This window comes from Rana temporaria, chromosome 11 (genome assembly GCF_905171775.1).
Source record: "Rana temporaria chromosome 11, aRanTem1.1, whole genome shotgun sequence".
Taxonomy (NCBI): domain Eukaryota; kingdom Metazoa; phylum Chordata; class Amphibia; order Anura; family Ranidae; genus Rana; species Rana temporaria.
Genome location: NC_053499.1, coordinates 19,919,872 through 19,945,550, shown reverse-complemented (window position 1 = coordinate 19,945,550; position 25,679 = coordinate 19,919,872). Strand labels below are relative to the sequence as shown.

General features: G+C 42.9%; 1 protein-coding gene across 4 annotated transcripts in view; it reads right to left on the bottom strand.

The window, feature by feature from the left end:
* Positions 1-25,679, bottom strand: part of SHANK2 (SH3 and multiple ankyrin repeat domains 2) — a 530,251-nt gene that overhangs the window by 444,241 nt on the left and 60,331 nt on the right. For all 4 annotated transcript variants that reach the window (XM_040328114.1, XM_040328117.1, XM_040328115.1 and 1 more), the window contains 2 exons: positions 8,709-8,825; positions 3,589-3,666 (listed from right to left, as the gene is read on the bottom strand). In XM_040328114.1, coding sequence (XP_040184048.1) covers positions 3,589-3,666; positions 8,709-8,825 — 195 coding nt within the window. The remainder of the gene's footprint in view (positions 1-3,588; positions 3,667-8,708; positions 8,826-25,679) is intronic.

The window sequence follows — 25,679 nt, the reverse complement described above, 5'->3', positions numbered from 1 at the left end:
TGGGTATTTCCATATTTTCATTTCTAGCACAAACTAAAAAATATACCACATTTGTACATATTAATAGCAGGCAGAGTCATGTATATCATTTTTATGATGCATCCATGGTTTACAGCAATGTATTTCATCCTTATTTATAGCATAGGCACAGGCTAAATTTACAAAGCCATATACTATACTGTAATCTACACACAGCTGTTTTAAGCTTCCCGTCTGTAGGAGTTACAGAATCAGAAACACCCTTGTGCCTCAGGATTTGGGTTTCAACAGCTACGCCATCAAGGCCAGCAAGATCTGGCTAATCTGGAAAAAGACCATGACACATCTGCCAAGAGATTTATGATGTTGGCATACCATGTTCTTCTTGGCCAAGCTGATGTGAACAATCACTGAAAAGCCCTCCCTCTTTATCCTAAGTAGTTGACAAGGAGGAAATTGAAGTGGAGGGAAGGCAAAGATCAAGGAAAACTGATCTCAAAGAGTCACCAGGGCATCTACCGCAAATGCCAGAGAATTCTTGGTTTGGGATATCAGGACATAAACCTGTCTAATTTGTTGTTTAACCCCCCCTGGCGGTATTCCCGAGCCTGACTCGGGGTTACATTTTTCTGCTGCGATCGGTAACCCCGAGTCAGACTAGGGCTCGCCTCGCAGCATTCATAGGCATGGTTTACTTACCTTGTCCCTAGATCCAGCGATGCCACCGCGCTGTGTGAGCGAGCGGGTGCTCGCTCGATTCACACAGTGCCTTCTGTGTGCCGCCGATATCCGTTCCCTGCGACGTTACAACGTATGGGAGCGTACGGCGTAAGGTAAACAAACACCTTACATACAGTATACTGTAATCTTACAGATTACAGCACTGTATGTAAAAAATACACCCCCCCTTGTCCCTAGTGGTCTGCCCAGTGCCCTACATGTTCTTTTATATAATAAAAACTGTTCTTTCTGCCTGCAAACTGTAGATTGGCCATAGCAACCAAAAGTGTCCCTGTATGTCAAAAATGGTTTTAGAGCAGCTATAAAACAGCCATAATAAATTATAATCACTTGCAGAATTGAGTGATAGCGATTTGTGGGGAAATTCGTCATAAAAAAATAAGAGTAATGACAGCGACAATTCTGCAACTGAGCAAATTTCAGTGATTTTGAGTTGATTACATTATTGAATAATTATTATTATAATTATATTATTATTTGTTAGAATTATTTATAATTATTTATTATATTATAATTTATAATTTTGTTTTTAAAAACATTTCATACCCGGGATGCCTACTAGACTCCTGTTTGGTCAGATTTAAGTGAGTTATTCCTAAGAATTACAGGCCTACAGTATAAAACGCCAAATTTCCTTGCAAATAATGGTACCGCTTTCAGCACCTAAAATCGGAAATATTTATACCGCTAGGGAGGTTAATATGGATGCCATGAGATTCACATCTGCAGTCCCCTAGTGCAGACAAATCTATGCGACCGCCTATGGGTGAAAAACCCATTTTCGTGGATTCAGCAGCTCTGCCCAAGTCCTGCCCAAGACAAGATAAGGTCCGCTTCTACCCGAGCAGCACAAATTCTTGTCCCTTCTTGATGGCTGATGTATGTCACAACTTTGGCATTGTCCAACTGTACCCTGACGGGGAGACCCCAGAGGCAGGCAGACCAATATAGAAGAGCCAGCTGAATCACCTAAAGTTCCAGGCTGCTGAACAGCAACTTCTGTTTCTCTGATGACCAAATTTTCTAAACCGAGAGGTGCCCAAAAGTAACTCCCCAGCCATGTAGGCTGGCATCTGTCACCAAAACCTTCCAAATTATCGGAACAAAGGATCTCCCGGTATTCAGCATCTGCATGGATATCCACCATTCTAGAGCTGACTTGGTTTTGGGAGTCAGAGCCAAGGCCTCTTAATGCTTGTTCTTCACCGGCAGCATATTGCGCTGCAGAGCTCTGGAGTGAAACTGGTCATAGGAGACCACATTGAATATTGCTTCCATCTTCCCCAGTACCTTCATGTATGTTTGAATCAAAGGAATTTCCAATGACCTCAGGGACTCTGCCTGGGTTTAAAGAGACAAGGAATACCTTCACCTGTGCCATGTCGAGTACTTTGCCTGACCTTGTGTCGGAACCAATGGTAACTTTTGAAGATTCAGCATCCAGCTGAACCTCTCCAGGACTTGTACCATCTGCTTCACATCAGCTTCTGATTCAATTGCTCCCTGAGAAGCAGGGAATCCAGGTACCAAACAATGGGGTTATTCAGGGTCTTTAAGAACCCCAAGACCATAGACAACAACTTTGTAAACACTTTGGGAGCTGTAAAAAAGGTTGAAAGGCAACTACAAACTGGTGGTGGCGATCCTGGACTGTGAAGCACAGAAAAAATAGTTGAGGCTGGAAAATCAGATTGCGTAGGTAGGCATCACTGATGATGGCTGAAACCAGCAAGTCCCCCTGAAGAAGCGATGTAATCACTGACCGGATGAACTCCAGGAATTTGGTGAAATCCCTGAGGTCTAGAATAGACCGGATGTCTTTGTTTGGCTTGAGGGACAGAAATTGGCATAAATAGCTCAATCACAATTTTTGCTCATTATACAAAGTTAAGAAGGGTAACAGGATATAGCAACTTTACAAGAAGACCTCGATAAAATAGCATAATAACAAGGCAAATGAGGTTCAATATCAGAAAATGTAAAGTAATGCACTTGGGAAAGGTGCCAAAAATACAAATGCAAGTCACACGCTAAGGGGAGAACCTCTGGGGGAATCAAGGATGGAAAAGAATCTGCGGGTTCAAGTAGATGACAGACTCAGCAATAGCATGCAATGCCAAGCTTCAGCAAGCAAGGCCAGCAGACTATTTGCATGCATTAAAAAGGGTATTTATCCAAGGGATAAAACTAGAATTCTACCACTTTACAAAATTTTGGTTTGGCTGTATCTTGTGTATGCCATCCAGTTCTGGTCACCAGTCCTCAGGAAGGATGTGCGGGGACTGGAGAGAGTTCAGAGAAGGGCAACAAAGCTAATAAGGGGGGTGTAGGATCTCAGTTTTGAGGAAAGACACGTCTTAAATTAATTTTCCCTGGGAAAGATACGCTTGAGAGAAGAAAATTGCACATTTACAAATATATACATTGTGATTCTAGCATAGGGAGAAAACTATTCAGTCTCAGGTCGCTTAAGAAGACATGTGGTCACTCAATGAAGACAGACAAAATGCAGTTTAACTTTAGACTGTGTAGGGGGATTTTTACGGTTAGACCTTTAAGGATGTAGAAATCCCTTCCACAATCGGTGGTATCAGTGGTAAGTGTTGATAATTTCAAAAAGCCTTTAGATGGGCATGTTTGCAAACACAATATGCAGGGATATGGGACCTGGTAGAGACATAAATATATACACCCACACTGGTTGAACTGGATAGACTGGTGTTATTATTCAACCTTGGCAACTCTGTCCCATGGATTTCACAGTTTGACAGCATGATGTTCCAATACTACGACTCAATTACAAACATTTTGGTATATCTAAGAAAAATAGATGACTCTGCTATTGTATTAAATATAATGCTATCTCACCTGGAATGGGGACTGGCTGTTGTAGTTTTTTATTTCTTTGTTGGCTCCTCTGAAAAGCAAAACGCGTGCACAACTGTCCTGTAGAACAAACCAGAAAAAACTGTTGAGAAGAAATCAAAATACTTCTACACTGAAAACTGCAGTTCATAGAAATAAAACCAATAACATTCATTATGTATGTTTTTTAAGACAAAATGTGGGGTCAGCAAGCATGCACTTGCTGCGGAAAACAGGTTAGTGCCAAAAGAGTGAAGAAGATATGCATTGAACATATGTAAGAATATATACTGTATTCTACTAGCATTTGTAGATGGTCATCATATATATCTGTTGTGCATAGGGTAAAAGCCCTGTAATACGTATATAAAATAATAAAATAATATTGTAACCAAAAGAGTAGTGTCAGAAAAAAACACTGGCCCAATGGAGATGGTTTGACGTTGAGCAACGTTCACCTGTAAGGCTGGTCTCTGATCAACAAAAGGTACACCTGGGTCCCTTCTAAAGTGTCAGGTATCAAAAAAAGGAAAGATAAAAGGACAACTGTTTGTTAGAATAATTTTCTCTAAACCACATTCTCTTGAACTAACCTGCACCAACACCTTCTGTCCTAGCTTCTTACAACACGTGTAATATTTATTTCTCCTTAAGCACAAATCTTCTTCTGCACCAGCTGTACCTATGCACTGAGACCTCCAAAGATGCAGGGGGGGGGGGTTGCCCCAGAAGAAGAAAACATTGCAAAGACATGGCTCTGGTATAGGGATAAGTAAGACAGTGGGATGGGAAGTGTTGATGCAGGCAAGGGTGGGCAAACTATTTGTACAGTTTGTGCAGCTGCACAAATGTCCATTCATACTAGACTTGGGTCAAGAAGATGCTCATCTCAACCTGGTGTCATGTCAACCTGGATACTGCTTACTTAAAAGTCAGGTGAGAAATGGGAGGCATTTTTCATGATTCTCTAAGTGTGATTTATTATGTTCAGGTAGTATGGGACAGAAAGTACCTTAATTTCCTACCTGACCAGCACTAAGACATTTTCTTTTGACATCATTTGGACTGAAAGTGTTCATGCTGATTACATACCGTGAAAGTTTTGAGGGTATCCCAAGGGCTACTCTTCACCCACATCTATACACTGCTAAGAAGTGCTTGCACTTGGGCAGTGGTTGAATTCAGGGCCAACATTTTTTTTCACGCACAGGGGCCTTTAGTGACTTTGACCAGCATTAAGAACAAGTGAGATCATGAGGAATAGGGGTGAATGGATATAGCTTATTGTAAAGTTAAAGTTGCCCTTTAATGCCTCTGTAAAGAGGGTGCCTAAAACAGGGGGGCTACATAGGTACAATGTTACTTTCTGTTGCCTTGCTGTGCCTACTCTCAAGCTATTGTGTTAATTCTAAAAACAGCTCATTACATGACAATTTAGCTTTAAAAAGGGTAATTGCAGTATCACTTAGCAAAGGACTGATGTGCGTTTATTATTCTACCGGCACAAGACCGCTGAATATGTTGGTTCTATATCAGTGAGGTAACATAAAAAAGAAAAAGGGTTTAATAATAAGATTACAGATCACTAGATATGCAGCAAGACCTTTCCAGACGGGAAAGCATTATACCTTATGACAAAGTGGTTTAGCTGAGTAAAAGAAATTGTCAGTCTACTGTATGCTTCCTAGACAGGAGGACAATACTTCCTTGTCCTGAGTAGGCTTCCTTTGTGATGGCTTCCCACAAGTGGTAGTTAGTAAATTGTGTTCTGCTATCACATTGATTCTATCTGCCTTGGCAGCTTGGGAATATTCTTTTGTCTTACAAAAATCATTCTTAGTGCTATTCTGATGTTACACCTGTATTCAGCATCTGTGGGATCACAAGTCCCTGAAGAAGTATTTTAATACTTAAAGTGTAACTCCACTTTTGTTGAGAAAAAAGCATTCTCCTCTGGGTGATCTATGTACATTGGAGGTGGTTTTAAAAAAAAAAATTGTTGCAGATTCCCTGCTTTTGTTGTTCTAAAAAAAATCACTGTTTGTTCCTCTGTGCTAAGTGAGTCTAATGGGAGTGGTTTCAAAATGATCAATCTCACCAAAAATTACATGTTGCAGGGGATGCCAAAAATCTGACTTGTATCTTAGTACAGACTTCTGGGAAAATCAGTGAGCCAATCACACAAGCAGAAAATTATGTTTCTGTGTACAGAAAACCTCCAGGTAGCCATATTGCATTTTACAGAAAATAATAGAGCTGCAGATTGAAAAGGTAAGGTACATTTTAATAACATTGAATTACAATATGACTTGCGCTGCAATTGCAATATTTTTTTTTACTATTTGCTATTTATTTCCCAGGAAAATGGAGTTACCCTTTAAAGAGATACAGTACCACTGCCCATATATTGTATATGGCTTGCTTTAGAAAAAATGAACTAGATCCTACAGACAGCAAACATTATTTTTCATGTCATCCCAATACTCCTGAACATACAGAGAAGAATGTAAATGTCGTTCCCGCGTCGATTTTGAAAATATTTTTTTTTGTTTGCGTAAGTCGTCCGTGAATGGGGCTGGACGTAATTTACGTCCACATCAAAACAATGACATCCTTGCGACGTCATTTAGCGCAATGCACGGCGGGAAATTTAGGGACGGCGCATGCGCAGTTCGTTCAGCGCGGGGAAGCGATTCATTTAAATGAAACACGCCCCCTACTCGCCGATTTGAATTAGGCGCCGTTACGCCGCGAGAGATACACTACGCCGCCGTAACTTACAGCGCAAATTCTTTCTGGATTCAAAGCTTCCAAAAGTAAGTTACAGCGGCGTAGCGTATCTCACATACGCTGCGCCCATGCAATTGTATGTGAATCTGCCCCTATGTTACATCACCCTGACCCTCCTCATTCTTCTATCTGGTTTTAATGGTAATTTTAAATCCTACCTGTGAGTTTTAGGGCTTGTCTATATGAGATGTTTGTGTCTGGGCTGCTCTTCTTTACCACATACAGAAAGTCAATGTGAAAGCAAAAGCAACTCAAAACAGCTTGATGCAACTCAAGCTGTTAAAAGCAATTCATTGAGTAGTTACAGGCAAAGACTCTCAGAAGCACCTGAAAGCATACCGTATTTGACTCACGCCTGACTATGAAGTTTTTAGTGCTTCTTCTTCCTACACAAATTCTTAGCCACTAGTACAGCAGGGTACAAGTTATTACTCAAATCCAAAAGTTACAATCAAATTTCAGCAGCAGGAAATCTTCTTTTTTCAGCAGCACTGCACTTTCTACATGCTCTGTAAAGAAATATTTTGCGTTCTGTTCATCTGTACAAAGAACAAGACACAAATCCAAGCCAAAGTCTGCAAAATGTAAAGGCAAATTGTCATGACAGAAAAAAAAATATATAGACTGCCACGTTGACAACCGTCTGAAGCCTAGAGGTCTGCCTGCTGGCTGAAAATGAGAATATTATTTTAATATGCAAGAATTCATATATACCAGGGTGTGCTGATAAGTATTGAGCCTTACCCAGGAAAAATGTAGATAAGAAGCCGTAAATTGCAGGGTGTACTAACCAATTTGTCTATATTCAATGGTGCAAAAATCAACTATCTAGGATTTTAACGTATCTTTTTTTTTCAGGTCCAAAGTGAACATGGCAGCACCTCCAGAAAAATTCAATATGGAAGAGCATAGGACCATAATAAAGTTCCTGTTTTTCCAAGGGAAAGGTGCAAATCACATCTATGATGAAATGTCACAAACTTTGGGTGACACTGGCCCTTCATATGCAACGTTGGATTGTCAATTTTAAAACTGGCCATTTCGGTGTTGAAATTAAGAAACCCAGTAGAAGGCTTGTTTCTGTCTCTGTGCCTGCAAATGTGAAAGCCATCCATGACATGAACATGGGGGATCGCCGAATATCAGCCAAAAGTATAGCTACATATCTGGGAATATCACGTGAGAGAGTTGGTGCCATTATCCACAAGGACTTGAAAATGAGAAAGCTTGCAGCAAAGTGAATCCCAAGATTTCCTGGACAAACTGGTAACTGGAACATAGATCTACTGTTATGATCCTGAGACAGTTCCCCCAGGCCAAAGTTCTGTGTGCAAAGGTCAGTTCAGAAGCAAATGGCAACAGTTTTTTTGGGATAAGAAGGGAGTTCAACCATCAATGCAACATATTACTGTGCTTTATTGACGAAGTTGAGGCAAAATATCAAGGAACATTTTTGAGGAAAGCTCTCCTAAGGTGTCATCCTGTTGCATGACAACGCCTTGTCACACACTGCAGGTGAAACAATGGCAAAACTGACCTCTTGTGGTAACCTGTGGTACCAATGGTTTGTTTGGTGACTGTGGTCCCAACTGCCTTGAGATCATTCATAGGCTCCTCATGTGTAGTTCTGGGCTGATCCCTCACTTTTCTCATGATCAACCTTATCCCATGGGGCAAAATCTTGCATGGGGCTCCAGACCTAGGGCGATTGATGGTTATTTTCTATTTCTTCCATTTGCAAATAATCGCTTCAACAGTTGTCTCCTAATCAAGATTTTTGCTGATGGTCTTCTAGTCCATTCCAGCCTTGTGCAGGTCTACAATCTTGTCCCTGACGTTCTTTGACAGCTTTGGCCTTGCCCATGATGGTGAGGTTTTTAATGGAAGTAAGAACTTCTGTGGACAGGTGTCTTTTATACACATAACGAGTTGTCATTAGGAGAACCTTCTTAAATTGACAGGACTAATCTGTGTACCACATGAGCACATACCAGAATTATTGTTGGTTGGTTGGTAGGGGATCAAATACTTATTTTGCTTACTGAACTGCAACTCACTTTATAATATTTGTATCGTGTTATTTTTGGGTGGATTTTTGATTGATATTCTGTCTCTATCATTTAACATACACCCATGATAAAAAAATGATATACCCTTCATTTCTTTGTAAGTGGACAAAATCTGCAGGGGATCAACTAATTATTTTCCCCACTGTGCCTGACTGAATAAAAAGAAAATGCTTTTCAAGATTTTATCTTTTAGCCCTGACCATAATTAAGAAAATATATACAAAACCACTAATCACTACCTTTCTAATCACAAGCACTACTGACCTGGTTGTAGAGGGCACAGATGTGCAGCGCAGTGTTCCCAGATGCATTTTGTGCCCCCATGTTGGCGCCGTAAAACAGAAGGTGCTCTAAATGTTGATAATAACCATTTCGGCATGCCTGTGAAGAAACACATTGTTTAGTTCCAAAATGAAAAACAAAGTTGTAACAAGCCTCGCATTTTTGTCTATAAATATGAACCTTTGCTGAAATGACTGTTTACAGGGTATAGAGACATAATAGTTAACTGATTCCTTTTAAAAATGGTTATAAATAGATAAAAATCAATCATATAATGTACCTACAGTTTCAGTTTTGTTTTTGCATGCTGTTTGATGTGATGAACAGAGACAAAGAGCCAATACAGGGCAGTGATGGTTTGTAAAACTAAACTTATTGGTGTTGAGGGGTTTTAGACACACAGTAATCACACCTCCTTGAGTAGTGACCACAGAGAGAAAGCTCCCATTACTTTTTTCATCAGGAAACAGACTGTTCAGAACAGAGAAGGATTACAGCAACATCATAGCAAAAACGAACAACCAGGACTGCAGTAGGGTAAAGGAAGCTATTTAGCTAAAAAAAAAATCCTTTAGTGACCCTTTAAGGAGCAGGCCTTTTTCTGACACTTGTTTACAAGTAAAAATCTTTTTTTTTTTGTTGCTATAAAATTGCTTAGAACCAGAAACATTTTGTATATATATATATATATATATATATATATATATATATATATATATATATATATATTGTGACAGGAAGTCAGGTAAATCTGTGGGTGTTGTCACAGACGGGACATACATTTCTGCCTTGTTTACACCAATTATTATTAGGCGTCGGCTGCAAATGTGGCCAGGAAAGGTTTGAGGGCGTTGGAAGACTTCAGCTGTTCAGAGTGAGGCAATTAAGGCCTCTATAAGTAATCCAGGGGATTACCACTGATTTGCTGCATGCTGAGGCTTTCTGAGTGAAAGAGAGCAGTACTGAAAGTCTTCTGAGGAGGTGAGGAGAGGATTGATTTTTCTGTGTGATAAAAATCAAAAGACTATAGTTTTCTGCTGTATGACCAGCACTGTCTACCCAGCAGTAGGCGGTGCTAGACTCCATAGATAGGTTCCTGTGTGGAAGGTAGACGCCCAAAGTGGCCAGAGTTTATTTTATGTTTGATTTTGTTTATGCTGTTTGGATGCTTGCACTTGTTTCCAGCAAGATCGAAGAGTAAACCAAAATCTTTGTTTTCAACCGTCTTCGACTGCCTGTCTGTATAAATTCAGTGTGTGGTGAACCCATCCAAGGGGTCACACACCCCGCTACCGAGCTAACCCCTTACAATATAAGTATATATATATATATATATATATATATATATATATATATATATATATACACACACATTTATATATATATATATATTGTGGGGGGTTAGCTCAAATGGGGGTCACTTTCCCTGGGAAAAAGGTAGTCCAGACAGCAGATCTTTCTTAATAGCTGACTTGTAGACAGTTTTATTTAAAAGGTTGTATGAAAAATCAAACAAACAAAAACAGAAAATAAATCCTTGCCATCCAGGCACTAACTAAACACTTCAGGTTCCTAACTCACAGGTGAAGGGCTTCTCCCAGTCACCCACAAAACAAAGATAATGCAAACCTTTTCTTCCTTTCACAAAGCAAACTTCAGATCAGTAGCTCTCTAAGGTATGGCTTCCTGAGTCCTAGGCCAAGAGCAATCCTTTGCTCCAGTTCTGCTTTATTTATAGCACCTTTTGGTGGACAAAAGTGGACCGGAACCAACCCTGCCAAGGTGGCTGGTAAAAGTTATAAAGCCTTTATCCGCAGATTTGTTTTAGGTTACTCAACATTAAGAACCAAGAAGGTCAGCATGACAACCAGACAACTAGAATTTGTAGAATCAGCTGGACATAAGTAAAGAGTTTTGCTGTCTATTTTGCTCTGGATAAATATTAATTGTATAGTGAGCAGAATAAACACATTATTGGAAAAAATATAATTTTGGATTTTTAAAATACTGCTAGAACAGTGAAAAGGATTTTTCTAATCTATATGACCGGACTTCATGGCACCAAGCAAAAGATATTTGTTTCCACAAACAATGTACAATTAAGGCTACATTCTGCAGTCTAATGTCTGCAGTACAATATGGTGCATGCATTGTAAACTTTTATAATTTATAAGCGTGCTGGGAAATAAGCTAACTGTATTTCTGAAGAACAACTTGGTGATAATAAAAAACAGGATATTGTTTGAAAACTGGGAGTTATGAAAGCACAAAAAATACCAGTTTTCAATTCTAGCTATTGCGATGCTACTTATAAGCTAATATTTTTTCTGCTTTGGACCTATTCAGTTACAACCTGCTGAGAAGGATGAGTGGCTATACAGAAATCCTAAATGTTGTATTGTTTGTCAGGTGATCCCCCTGTTGCTGCCTATCACGCACTAAAAAGGCATGTTGGGTAATCTCCACAAAGCTTAACAGAAGATTGGATGAAAAATTGCAGCCTGTCTAAAACGAAAATCGAGTCTTATCAGCACATAGTATGCTCAGAATATAGGGCCAAATCCTCAAAAGAGATACGACGGAGTAACTGCTGTTACTCCGTCGTATCCCTGGTCCTAACTATGGAACTGATCCACAGAATCAGTTTCCCATAGTTAGGACGCAGTACCGCATCCGCCGCTGGGGGCATTTCGCGTCGAAATGCCGCCTCGGGTATGCAAATTAGGACTTACGGAGATCCACAAAGCTTTTCAGCTTCGTTTTTTCTCCGTAAGTTTTATTTTGCAAACGCAAAATTAGGGCTGCTTTTACAAGGTGTAAACTGTTTACACCTTGTAAAAACAGACCTTTCTTGCTCGCGACGTGTTTTTTTTTAAATTTAAATATTTTTTTTTGGCGCCGTATCTTTTTTTTTACCCGACGCAACTTTATTGTCCCGTCGCAATCCACAAAGCCCGACGTAACGTAATTTCGCGCTATGCACGTCGGGAAAATGACGTCACGAGCATGCGCAGTACGGCCGGTGCGGGAGCGCGCCTCATTTAAATGGGAATCGCCCCCTGGAGAAGAGGAACGCCTTGCGCCGGCCCAATTTAAGTTACACCGCTCAAAATTTCTAGGTAAGTGCTTTGTGGATCGGGCACTTAGTTAGAGATTTTGCGGCGGTGTAACTTAAATGGAAAAAGTTAAGTTTCGCCGGGTTTTTGAGGATTAGGCCCATAACTTTTATAGTTCACATTAAATGAAGCTTTAAAACCTCGTACACACGATAGGTTAACCAGAGGAGTTTTCATCGGTCAAAACCGATCGTGTGTGGGTTCCATAGGTTATTTAACCATTGGTTAAAAAAAAGCCAACTTGCTTTAACATTAACCGATGGATTCCTAACCGATAGGTCAAAACCGATCGTTGGTAGGCACGACCATCGGTTAAAAATCCACGCATGCTCAGAATCAAGTCGATGCATGCTTGGAAGCATTGAACTTCGTTTTTTTCAGCACATCGTTGTGTTTTACGTCACCACGGTGGTTTTTTTTAACTGATGGTGTGTAGGCACGATGGACCATCAGTCAGCATCATCGGTTAACCTATGACAACAGTCCTTCAGACCTGGTTAACCTATCGTGTGTACGAGGCCTAAGTCAGCTGAAATTTACTTTACCGATACCGCTTGAAGATATAAATATAAATAATCAATTTTAGATTCTATCAATACATCAGATTAAAAAAACGACATTCATATTTTTTACATTTATATTTTTTACAATAATACTTGTCATTATGTACATAATTCCTTTCACTATGGTACGTCTAACATCAATGTGGGGTGAAAAACGGTTATATCATTCCACTTAAGATATAATACAGGGTTTGACAAATTTGCTTGGAATCTAGGAGCCAGCTAAAAAAGTTGGGAGCCAGAAAACACACCCCGTCCCACCAAGCTCGCGCGCAGAAGCGAATACATACATGAGTAGCGCACGCAGTGGCGGCTGTTGCCTTAAAATTTTTGGGGGGGCGCAAACGAAAAAAAAAAGAAAAAAAATTGCAGCCTCACAGTGCCCATCAAATGCAGCCACTGTGCCATCAATTGTCACCACTGTGCCATGCCATCAAATGCAGTCACTGTGCCATGCCATCAAACGCAGCCACTGTGCCATCAATTGTCACCACTGTTCCATGCCATCAAATGCAGTCACTATGCCATGCCATCAAACGCAGCCACTGTGCCATCAATTCGCACCACTGTGCCATGCCATCAAACGCAGCCACTGTGCCATCAATTGTCACCACTGTGCCATGCCATAAAACGCAGCCACTGTGCCATGCCATCAAACGCAGCCACTGTGCCATCAATTGTCACCACTGTTCCATGCCATCAAATGCAGTCACTATGCCATGCCATCAAACGCAGTCTCTGTGCCATCAATTCGCACCACTGTGCCATGCCATCAAACGCAGCCACTGTGCCATCAATTGTCACCACTGTTCCATGCCATCAAATGCAGTCACTATGCCATGCCATCAAACGCAGCCACTGTGCCATCAATTCGTACCACTGTGCCATGCCATCAAACGCAGCCACTGTGCCACCAATTCCCACCACTGTGCCAAGCCATCAAACACAGCCACTGTGCCATCAATTGTCACCACTGTGCCATGCCATCAAACGCAGCCACTGTGCCCATCAATTGTCGCCACTGTGCCACCTGTCACCACTGTGCCCTTTAATTGTCGATACAGTGCCCATTGTCGCCACTGTGCCCATTGATGTCACTGTGCCCTTTAATTGTCGCCACTGTGCCCATTGTCCCCACTGTGCCAATTGTCCCCACTGTGCCAATTGTCCCCACTGTGCCCATTGATGTGACTGTGCCCTTTAATTGTCGCCACTGTGCCCATTTTCCCCACTGTGCCAATTGTCCCCACTGCGCCAATTGTCCCCACTGTGCCCATTGTCCCCACTGTGCCCATTGTCACCACTGTGCCCATTGTCACCACTGTGCCCTGTAAAATTCCCCTTCCCCCCCGCCCGGCACTTACCTTTCTGGAAGTCAGCCATCCTCCTTTCACGTCCCTCGATGTCTTCTCCCGCCCTCAATGACACTTCAGTCAATCAGGTTACCAATAACCAGAACCGGTGAACCTGATTGGCGGAGACGCCTGTCAGTCTTATCCAAGGAACGCATCCCCCGTACGTTCCCTGGATAAGCATCCAGAAGGATTAGGGCTGTACTCGGAAAGACCAATGGCCGGCAACAATAACATAGATTCATGCAATGCATGAATCTATGTTATTGTAATCAGTGGCAGTAATCAGTGGTCACCAGTCATCTCTATGCCTCCAATCCGGGCGCACAGCGATCATCTCTCCAGGCCCCCGATGGCACGGAAAAGCCCGGAGAAGCACCGGATGGTGGGGGGCGGGGAGGGAATGTTCCCTCCCGCCGCCTATAAGAACAATCAAGCGGCTGAACCGCCGTTATGATCGTTCTTAGGCTGCATTCACACCTGAGCGTAGCGTTTTGCAGCGTTTTTTACCACGATTTGCCGCGACAAAACGCAGCATTTTTACAGCGATTTGCCGCGACAAAACGCAGCGTTTTTACAGCGATTTGCCGCGACAAAACGCAGCGTTTTTTACAGCGATTTGCCACGACAAAACGCAGCGTTTCGAGTGACAAAAAAGGGTCCAGAACTTGTTTGGGCTTCAGGCGTTCGGCGTCAGGCGTTTTGTAGTGGAGATGTGAACCATCTCCATAGAGAATAATGTATTTTTTTCCCCTCTAGCGTTTTGGGGCGTCGCGCTTCAGGCGACAAAACGCTCAGGTGTGAATGCAGCCTTATGGTGCGCAGGATTGCCGCCGGAACAAAATGATATCTGAATGATGCCTCTAGGTGCAGGCATCATTCAGATATCACCGCACAAAGTCCAGGACGTCATATGATGTCATATGGGGATAAGAGATCCCCTTTTTGAACGTCATATGACGGCGTGCGGTTTTGAAGTGGTTAAAGGTATATAATAAGAATACAACCTATGGGAATAATTGCTCCAGATTTTGGGTTTACAACCACTTCGGTGTCCACCAGCAAAACTGTGATCAATAAAAAGCTCTATCCAGAGCACACAAGGTGCTAGTGAGACTCAATTTAGTAAATATTTCTGCCAAGCTGCACTATCTGCTTCAAATCACTGCAGCACTCCTCACCACATAGCTGGACAGTCTTTTGGTTTGCACCATTTCCCTCTTTAATTTACAGTCTAAACCCTAAGAGAATTGTTTTTTTTTTTTTATATGATTTCTCACATATCACAACACTGACCGATTTTTCAATGATATGCTCCATCAGGTATATAAGGGCCTTGAAGGTTCTATAAATGTGTAATTACAAACTGCCGGCAACTTCTCTCACTTAGGACCCCCGTACACCCGATACAAAAATCGGAAGTAAAATTTCGTACGACGAACGATCTACCGATTTTTTAGTATGGTGCTTTTGACAGCCGATTCCGATTTTTCTTACGACAAAAGCTGGATTTTCAGACTATACAATTTTTATCGGATGTGAGTACAACGTCCGATTTTCTTTTAATTAGTGCAGTTTTCATCCAAAAAAAAAATAATAAATTGTAACAGCAAGACTACGCATACTCACAAATGAAAGAATACATACAAAACTATTCAACACATTTCGTCACTTCTGAAGTTGAATTCTGTCGTACGAGAATTTTCGTATGGTGGGTGACCTCTTCACTTTTGACATGAGACTAGCATGCAACAAAAAAACTTACGAACGTTTGTCCTAAAAACTGATCGTGTGTACGAGGCTTTACTCTCCTTTTTTTTTACAGGTTACCACAATGCACAGATGTGAACCCAGCCTAATGCCTAGTTTAGAGGCATTTGAGATGTGTATGTACCAAACTTTTTTACTACGTGTTTCAATGTCTCACGTTGTGGTTCTTTTTTCTTACGGTACCCCCTCCCCCACATTATTTTGCGCAGTCAATATGCGATAAAATCTTTCCTGGAAACGCACAGAAAGCCCATTGGAACAACAATGGGTGCACGGGTTCCTCCAAAAAAAGGGAAATAAATTGGGAACTGTAGTACCATTTTTAAGAGTCAAACTGTGTTTTCTAAATTGAAGCTCATGCGACTAAAACATATAATAAACACATTTGAAAGATTCAGCCATCTGAAGGCTTTAAGTGCTTTCTTTAAACATAAAAGTATTTCTTGCCATGAATAAAAAAAGCGATGTCCTCAATTTCCCTCATATTGCCTGCATAAATAGGTAAATATGGCCACATCCAATGTACATATATAATTAGAAAGTAAACATAGAAACTGTCCCCCCACCCCCCACACCTGTAGAAGCAATTTAAAGGTTTGTTTTTTATTTCTTTCTTTTCCTTCCATTTCCCTTCTAAATATTTTTTTTCTTTGTTTTCTTTGTCTGAATTTCTCACTTCCTGTTCCTAAGGTGTTCAGTAAGCTGTTCTAAATGACTTTCCACCGCTCGGATGATGGTGGAAAACTTACTGAGGAGAAACAGGAAGTGAGAAATTCAAACAAAGAAAAAAAACATTTAGAAGGGAAATAGAAGGAAAAGGTAAGTGAACCAACAATGTACTATCTTAACCCCCCTGGCGGTATTCCCGAGTCTGACTCGGGGTTAAATTTTTCTGCTGCGATCGGTAACCCCGAGTCAGACTCGGGCTCGCCTCGCAGAATCCACAGGCAAGGTTTACTTACCTTGTCCCTGGATGCAGCGATGCCACCGCGCGTAATGGAGCGGGACCTCGTTCGATTCACACAGTGCCTCTGTGTGCCGTCGATCTCTGTTCCCTGCGACGTTACGACGCACGGGGGCGGAGAACGGGGCCAAATTCAAAAAGGTAAACAAACACATTACATACAGTATACTGTAATCTTATAGATTACAGTACTGTATGTAAAAAATACACACCCCCCTTTGTCCCTAGTGGTCTGCCCTGTGTCCTACATGTACTTTTATATAATAAAAACTGTTCTTTCTGCCTGCAAACTGTAGATTGTCCATAGCAACCAAAAGTGTCCCTTTATGTCAAAAATGGTTTTAGGGCAGCTAGAAAACAGCGATAATAAATTATAATCACTTGCAGAATTGTGCGATAGCGATTTGTGGGGAAATTCGTCATAAAAAAATAAAAGTAATGACAGCGACAATTCTGCAACTGAGCAAATTTCAGTGATTTTGAGTTGATTACATTATTGAATAATTTTTATTATAATTATATTATTATTTGTTATAATTATTTATAATTTATAATTTTGTTTTTAAAAAAATGTCATGTCTACAAGACTCTTGTTTGGTCAGATTTAAGTGAGTTATTCCTAAGAATTACAGGCCTACAGTATAACACGCCAAATTTCCTTGCAAATAATGATACCGCTTTCAGCACCTTTTTTCTGAAATAATCATACCGCCAGGGAGGTTAAAGGAACCTATTTAGAAAAAAAAAAAATCTTTACAACCCCTTTAATCATTGCAATACATTTTTCATGCTGAAACCTTCTGGTACCATGATGCTTGACGTGGTGCTTTTGGTCTAATTTACATAGAAACTTCCCACTACCCAAAATATTCTTGACCTCTAACCTATCCTAACAGTTAACCTGACCAAACATTTAGCCCATCAGCCATCAGCTATCTGATTAATAATTCCTAAATGGACCATAGAGCTAAAATTAAAAAATTCATTTTAATGTAGCCCACCTAGAAGCAACATATTTTTGTCTTCCCTTTGATTCCCCACTATTTTGTTCAGCTGACAAGGGAAAAAGAAAAGTCTTGTATGAGCTAAAAGTTGCTTAATTATTAGTAGCTTACACAGGACTAAGGCCTCGTACACACGACCGAGGAACTCGCCGGAAAAGACACATCGTTTTCCTCGACGAGTTCCTTGTTTAGGCTAGTCGAGGAACTCGACAAGCTTTCTTTGCGTACACACTGTCAAGACAAAATCTCCTCGTTCTCAAACGCGGTGACGTACAACACATACAATGGCAGGGGAAGTTCGATTCCACTGGCACAACCCTTGGGGCTGCTTTTGCTAATCTCATGTTACTGTGCGTTAAGTAAAAGTTTGGTAAGAGACGATTTGCACTTTTCAGTCTGTTACAGCGTGACAAATGTGTTATCTCTAGGGTTGTCCCGATACCGATACTAGTATCGGTATCGGGACCGATTCCGAGTTTTTCCGGCGGTACTCAGACGCCGATACATAAATAGAATACTTGCCGCCGACCGCCGCCCGCCGCCGAACGCCGCCACGAAACGCCGTAATCCGCCGCCATTCGCCTCATCCCCGCTGCCGCCGACTCTGTAATACGGGCGGGAACATTACAGCTTTGAATAGCTGTAATGATTCGCACCACGCATAGACACTCCCCCTCGCTCGGGTGAACTGTCCAATCCCGAGCGAGGGGGAGTGTCTATACGCAAGGGCGGCGCCAATCATAACAGAGATTCAAAGTTGTAATGTTCCCGCCCGTATTACAGAGTCGGCGGCAGCGGGGATGCAGGTAAGCGTGACATGGCTGGATGGGGGGAGACGCTGCATGGGGGGAGACGCTGGATGGGGGGAGACGCTGGCTGGATGGGGGGACGCTGGCTGGATGGGGGGACGCTGGCTGGATGGGGGGACGCTGGCTGGATGGGGGGACGCTGGCTGGATGGGGGGGTGACGCTGGCTGCATGGGGGAACGCTGGCTGGATGGGGGGTGACGCTGGCTGGATGGGGGGTGACGCTGGCTGGATGGGGGGGGACGCTGGCTGGATGGGGGGGGACGCTGGCTGGATGGGGGGACGCTGGCTGGATGGGGGGTGACGCTGGCTGGATGGGGGGTGACGCTGGCTGCATGGGGGGTGACGCTGGCTGCATGGGGGGTGACGCTGGCTGCATGGGGGGTGACAATGGCTGCATGGAGGGTGACAATGGCTGGGGGAATACATTGCTGGATGGGGGGTGACAATGGCTGCATGGGGGGTGACGCTGGCTGGATGGGGGGTGACGCTGGCTGGATGGGGGGTGACGCTGGCTGCATGGGGGGTGACGCTGGCTGCATGGGGGGTGACGCTGGCTGCATGGGGGGTGACGCTGGCTGCATGGGGGGTGACGCTGGCTGCATGGGGGGTGACAATGGCTGCATGGAGGGTGACAATGGCTGGGGGAATACATTGCTGGATGGGGGGTGACAATGGCTGCATGGGGGGTGACGCTGGCTGGATGGGGGGTGACGCTGGCTGGATGGGGGGTGACGCTGGCTGCATGGGGGGTGACGCTGGCTGCATGGGGGGTGACGCTGGCTGCATGGGGGGTGACGCTGGCTGCATGGGGGGTGACGCTGGCTGCATGGGGGGTGACAATGGCTGGGGGAATACATTGCTGGATGGGGGGTGACGCTGGCTGGATGGGGGGTGACAATGGCTGCATGGGGGGTGACAATGGCTGGGGGAATACATTGCTGGATGGGGGGTGACAATGGCTGGATGGGGGGATACATTGCTGCATGGGGGGAGACAATGGCTGGATGGGGGGTGACGCTGGCTGGATGGGGGGTGACGCTGGCTGGATGGGGGGTGACGCTGGCTGGATGGGGGGTGACGCTGGCTGGATGGGGGTGACGCTGGCTGCATGGGGGGTGACGCTGGCTGCATGGGGGGTGACGCTGGCTGGATGGGGGGTGACGCTGGCTGGATGGGGGGTGACGCTGGCTGGATGGGGGGTGACGCTGGCTGGATGGGGGGATACATGGCTGCATCTGTGGGGGGACATCGCTGCATTTGGGGACACATTTTAAAAAAAGTATCGGTATTCGGTATCGGCGACTACTTGAAAAAAAGTATCGGTACTCGTACTCGGTCCTAAAAAAGTGGTATCGGGACAACCCTAGTTATCTCCATTACAAACGCTACTTTTACTCCCGTCTCATACTTTATTCTGAGCATGCCCAGGTTTCTTAGCATACACACGCTCGCATACACACGCTCGAGTTTCTCGTCGAAAACCAGCCCGACGAGGAACACGACGGGGCAATTGAGTTCCTTGACAGTTTCCTTGATGAAAAACATACACACGACCGTTTTCCTTGGAAAAGAAGCTCTGCCACCAAGTTTCTTGATGGATTCTGTCAAGTTTCTCGGTCGTGTGTACGAGGCCTAAGATGTGAGACAGCACTTACTGTCCCAGCATCACGTGTGTAATGTGTGCTGTTTTCAGTAATAGATGTGACTGTGTATTCTCTCTGCGGTGCTCCCCTTACAGAGTCCTGTGTTGTTAGTAAACAGAGGGCTGTGTACTAGGATTTGCTAAGCTTATCAACAGGTCCCGGACAAAAATGATTGGCCGGGATCTGCTAACTGACTTGCCCCTACACGTAAATGCTGGATCACGTACATGTCACCCTGACACAGTCAAAAGGTGGTGGGCGGTCCGTAAGTGTATAATGTAATTTTACGTTTTTTTTATTCTGTGCAATCGTTTTTATTGAGTTCTCAACGATAACAGGCTCATGTTCACCCAAGCAGGGGGACAATACAATTACACAGAATGCGAAGTAGACAGAACAAGGATCTTGGACCAATGGTCAAAAGCCAATCGACTCTCCAGAGCCAAGAATCCTGGTGTAGACCAAGCCCAACAGACAAGGAAAAGATAGAAAAATCCTCCCCCGTAAGTTGTACCTGTTTATCTGCAGTGTCTCTTTACATTTGTTAAAAGTACATAATTTCTAAAGCTAGACTGAGCTGTCAGAAAAAAGGGGCCAGAGCTGAGATTATACACTGCAGAGCTCATTGAGGAGAGTTTTGAGGACGGATTGGAGGGAAGGAAAGAGAAGGGACCGGAAGGGACACGCCCTTCCACACAGGAACAGAGCTGAGGCTGTCAATCATCTGAAGCTACCTCCCATGACACCTTTTTTCTCTTGGTGTCAGGAAAACGTGTCAGAAGGGACTCAAGCTGATAGCAGAGCAAGTACACACTATAAATGGATATGCTTTATTCATATTTCATATCTGACGTTGAGGCTAGGTTCACACTGCTGCGAATTCAAAAACGGCTGCGATTTTGCCACGATTTCGGCCGCGATTTAAGAGCCATCTGTGCAGGGTTCAATGTAAATCGCGGCCCGAAATTGCAAAAAGTAGTACAGGAACTACTTTTTGAAATCGGTGCAGCGCCGCAGATGTGGCGTCGCACCGATTAGGACAGTGCCATTGCCGACAATTGCCGGAAAATGCTGCCGATTTGAGATGCGATTTGACATGTGAAATCGCATCTCAAATTGTACCAAATCGTACCCAGTGTGAACCTGGGCTCAAAACCATTTAAAAAAAAAAGAAAAGTTCCTGAAAGCTAGACTGGCACCATAACATATAGTATATCCCCTCTGCTCCTGTTCTGCTACAATTGTAAATGATTAGATTTCCTTTCCTTCTATCCCACTAACAGAGCCACCAAAACGTTGAGCTTTGCTGTTTAGGAAGATATGTATCCTATTGTGTGCTAGCAGCATCATAGCCAAATCCTAATAACCCTGCTCCAGGATCCAATACTGCTAGGATGTCAGTGGTAAAATTACTGATCCATATCTGCCAAAAGACCCTTCTCCTTAAATATACATCTATTGACTTTCACACCAATACATTAATAAATTAATAGACTACTGCAGGGATTGTGCACCAAAAAAAAACCCCACAAAAAAAAAATGTTGTCATGTGACTTTGCTCGTGGGCTGAAAAAGAACCAAAGGAAATGGATTCAAGCAGAAGCCAAGCAAATCATCTGTTAGGGGGTTGCTGTAAGACATGTGTACCAGCAGAGGCTGCCAAAGCCCCAATACCTGGCACAAATAAGAAACTGGAGACAGAGTTTGTTGCAGACTCTTAATCTATCGGTTACAAAGAGAAAGTTGGAGTGGGAACTGTCTCCATCAGGAGCTCAGTAAGGTAAGGCTAGCCAGGCACTGGAATAAATGTTTCATGAAGATGATGAATGTTACAGAAGGGTTCATTTCCCTGCCCAGGAACAGGAACCTGTCCTGATAAGACCTTTTTGAAGCAGTTGACAATTGTATGTCAAATTCTGGAACTGGTCAGTCCAGTCCATGAGCACATCAGAGCGATTCGTGCATCTGGTCTTTTTTAATGAGAAAAGTATATTTTCAGTGATCACATATTTAAAGGGTTAATATATCTTTACCGAAATACTGCCCATGCAGGTAAGGAGTGTCTGTAGATGAAAAACTGTGCAGCTTTGGCTAACGTTGGATAATGCCCTTTCAATTAATTTTCTAAAGATTAAATTAAATTTGAGACACAAGGTGCTTACAGTCACAAGGGCCACATGCTTCTACATTGTAGTACATATAATTATATGAGGTAATGTGTGGTAACGCAAGATCAATAATCCAGTCATACATAGACAGGGTCTTGTGGGATGAGTCCTACCCATGCTTCTTGTGTGTCTTAGGTCACTTCAGTCAAGAGATCTTCATACCCAAGTTCCCTAATGTCTTCCTGCCCACCATGAAGTTTTAAGTGTTCTCACCCATGCTGGAGTATTTCCACTCCACCTGCTACATCCTCTACAAAAAACATAAAAAACACAGCACAATTTTCAATGAAGTGTGGGGCCCCCTTGTCATAAGGAGAGGTGTGCTAACCTGTGGACCCTCTCAAATCATGTCACTGTAGATCTTGAAAAATTAAATATCCCAACATAAAATCTTTGCTCTGATGTGTATCCGCTCCAACATTCTTACAAACCCATCAGGGTAGTTTTACATGCTTTTACATGCTTCTCCTGACCGCAGACTGGACCGGTACCTTGCCTTTTGGGGGGAGGGGATGACATCATCTAGAACGGTGTTACTTATTCTTTAGAACCTGATTAAGGCGGCCTTTGTTTGCATAATTTAGAAATAGGGGTGTACAGAGTCCCCCTCACTTTGGTTCTCTGTTATTGAAGAGACTCCGACAATGGAGGAGCTCATTGCTCCATTGGGAACAGTAGCAGAAAACGTTGTTTCACTGGAGCATCTTCTCATTCTCCCAGGCGTACCGCGCCTATCTGGGGCAATAACCCCTGGGCTGGGTTGGATGCTGGCTCAGAACCCTCACTGGAGACATTTCACAGTGGGTTTCCTCTCCCCATTTTCCATTTCTCTTTTTGACTTTTTTTTCATCTTCTTTTACATTCTTCCATTTTCTGTCCATTACACATTTTGTAGTATAGGGTGTCCTGGGATTTGGTAGCTTGTACTTTTTGTGCAGACATGGGGTTAACCCTACCAAACACTTCACTTTTTGAAAATGTAAAAATATTGTTGGGTTCAGTCCGGTCACGGTAGTTGTGCTGTAGGAGGCATTTTTCTCAGATGACTCTTTGCGGTAAGACTGTAAGACTGTGCTTAAAGCGGAATTCCAGCCTTTTTATGTTTATTAACAGTCAGCAGCTACAAAAAGTGTAGCTGCTGACCTTTAATAAACAGACACTTAGCTACTCCGTGGTTCAGTGATGCAGCCGCACGGAGCGTCGCTCCTCTCCCCCACTCTCTGCCGGCGCCTCCATTCACATTGTGGGCACCTGGCCGTGACAGCTTTTGGCTTCATGGCCGGGCACTCACTGCGCAGGCACGAGTCACGCTGCGCTCTATGAATGGACAGGCAATCTGCTGAGACCTGTCACGTGTCCCCCAGGAGAACGCCTAAAGGGAGGGGCTGCCTAAGGCGAGAGGAGGAGTTGCCTAGGCGGTCCCTGGGCGGAAGGAGGAAGTGGGACAGGAAGTCCCACTCCTACCTAAGCCCCCCCCCCCCCAAAAAAAATTACATGCCAAATGTGGCATGAAAGGGGGTGAGGAGTGCTTCAAGCGGAAGTTCCACTTTTGAGTGGAACTCCACTTTAAGGTCTATTTGATATGGGTTTTGAAAAGTTGTACTACGCCCTAATCCACTAAAGCTTTTTTGTATGTATGACTCCATACTTGTTGCATTATTGGAGTGATGGTGTTGTCTGCCTACAATTTCTTAATTTTTTTTCTTTAGTATTGGACTATTCCTGTATTGTACAACTCCATGGTTGGACTCAATAAAAAGTTGAATAAAAAATAAATAAACAAACACACATCATATTGTTTTACTCAATAGTATAAAAAAAAAAGAAGAAGAAAATACACATTTTAGGTGGGCCAACACTTTGAAATTTGCAAATGCTGTTGGGTTGTAATTCAAACAGCAATAGCCACATTCAGTGGATGATTTGGCTTTGTGTATAGGAATGTGGTTTTTCTTTTACCAGGCCAGCAATCACACAAGGACATCAGATGGCAGCTGGTAGAGAGTAAACATTGGTTATACTGCGCACTATTAATTACACACAGAGTGTCTGCGTTAAATAGGCATAGATCGCAAAATAGGCGAGAAAATTAACTCATTAGCCAATGATGTCTTGTTTATATAGACTGCCATATACAGTAGAAAGTATTAAATTAAAACTATTGATGTTAAACAGAGCAAGGAAAATCATCACAGTGACTGGAGTACATCATTTTATGGGTCTGCGCTGGAAGAGTCAATAATGACCAATATCTAATCATCTCTCCGAGTCTGACATAAATTCAGCTGTACCAGACTAATCTATATCTAGATAAATCCATATAGGAACATGTATACAAATAAATCCATTGCCAAGAATCAAAACATCCGCGTATGTACATCATTGCATCCAGGCTCTTAAACCATAAAGTGTCTAGAGCGGTTTTATGTTTATTGCTGGGAAAAATCCTTTGCAGCGAATCACACTGTCATAGATCCCAGCGTACAAGTTAATGGGCCGTACTGTGGAAACTCCAAGCTGTCACATTCTTATCTTGGCACCAGCAATGGTAACAGCTTAATAACTACAAAAACATATGCAAACCCATCTGTAATCAGAAAAGACAGAACCATTTTAAATGCTATTATCAGGGCTGTGGGTGTTACATAAGGATTTGTCAATTTCAAACTTAAGCAGCACACCCACTGCTCTGTTCACCCACAGGAGGAAAGAGGAAGAGCAATGTAAAGCTGCACTTCGATCTGATCACAGCTTACACAATGCCAATGACACTCTTCCTAATCCCATATGGAGCCTAACTACTGGCTGTTCAGTGTACTCCTCTACCATAAACAGAAGAACCACTTTTTTCAAATCAGTCTGGCAGTTGAACAGAGCAACTGGGGAGTGAAAGTGATTGCAAAGTTAAAAAAATGTTTTAAGTTTAAAAAAAACTACAGGTGCATCTCATTAAATTAGAATATCATCAAAAAGTTCATTTATTTCAGAAATTCAATTTAAAAAGTGAAACTTTCTTTTAATTCTGATGATTGTGGCTTATGAAAACCCGAAATTCAGTGGGCCAAATCCTCAAAAGAGATACGACGGAGTAACTGCTGTTACTCCGTCGTATCCCTGGTCCTAACTATGGAACTGATCCACAGAATCAGTTTTCCATAGTTAGGCAGAAGATCCGACATGTGTAATTGAATTACACTGTCGGATCTTAGGATGCAGTACCGCATCCGCCGCTGGGGGCATTTCGTGTCGAAATGCCGCCTCGGGTATGCAAATTAGCACTTACGGAGATCCACGAAGCTTTTCTGCTTCGTTTTTTTTAGTTGCATACGCAAAATTAGGGCTGCGTTTACATGGTGTAAAGTTAAAGTTAGTCTAGCGACGCGTTTTTTTTTTCGAATTTGATTTTTTTTTTCGCGCCGTATCTTTTTTTTTTCCGACGCAACTTTATTGACCCGTCGCAATCCACAAAGCCCGGCGTAACGTAATTTCGCGCTATGCACGTCGGGAAAATGACGTCACAAGCATGCTGGGCAATTATAGAGCACTTCTAGAGCAATTATAGA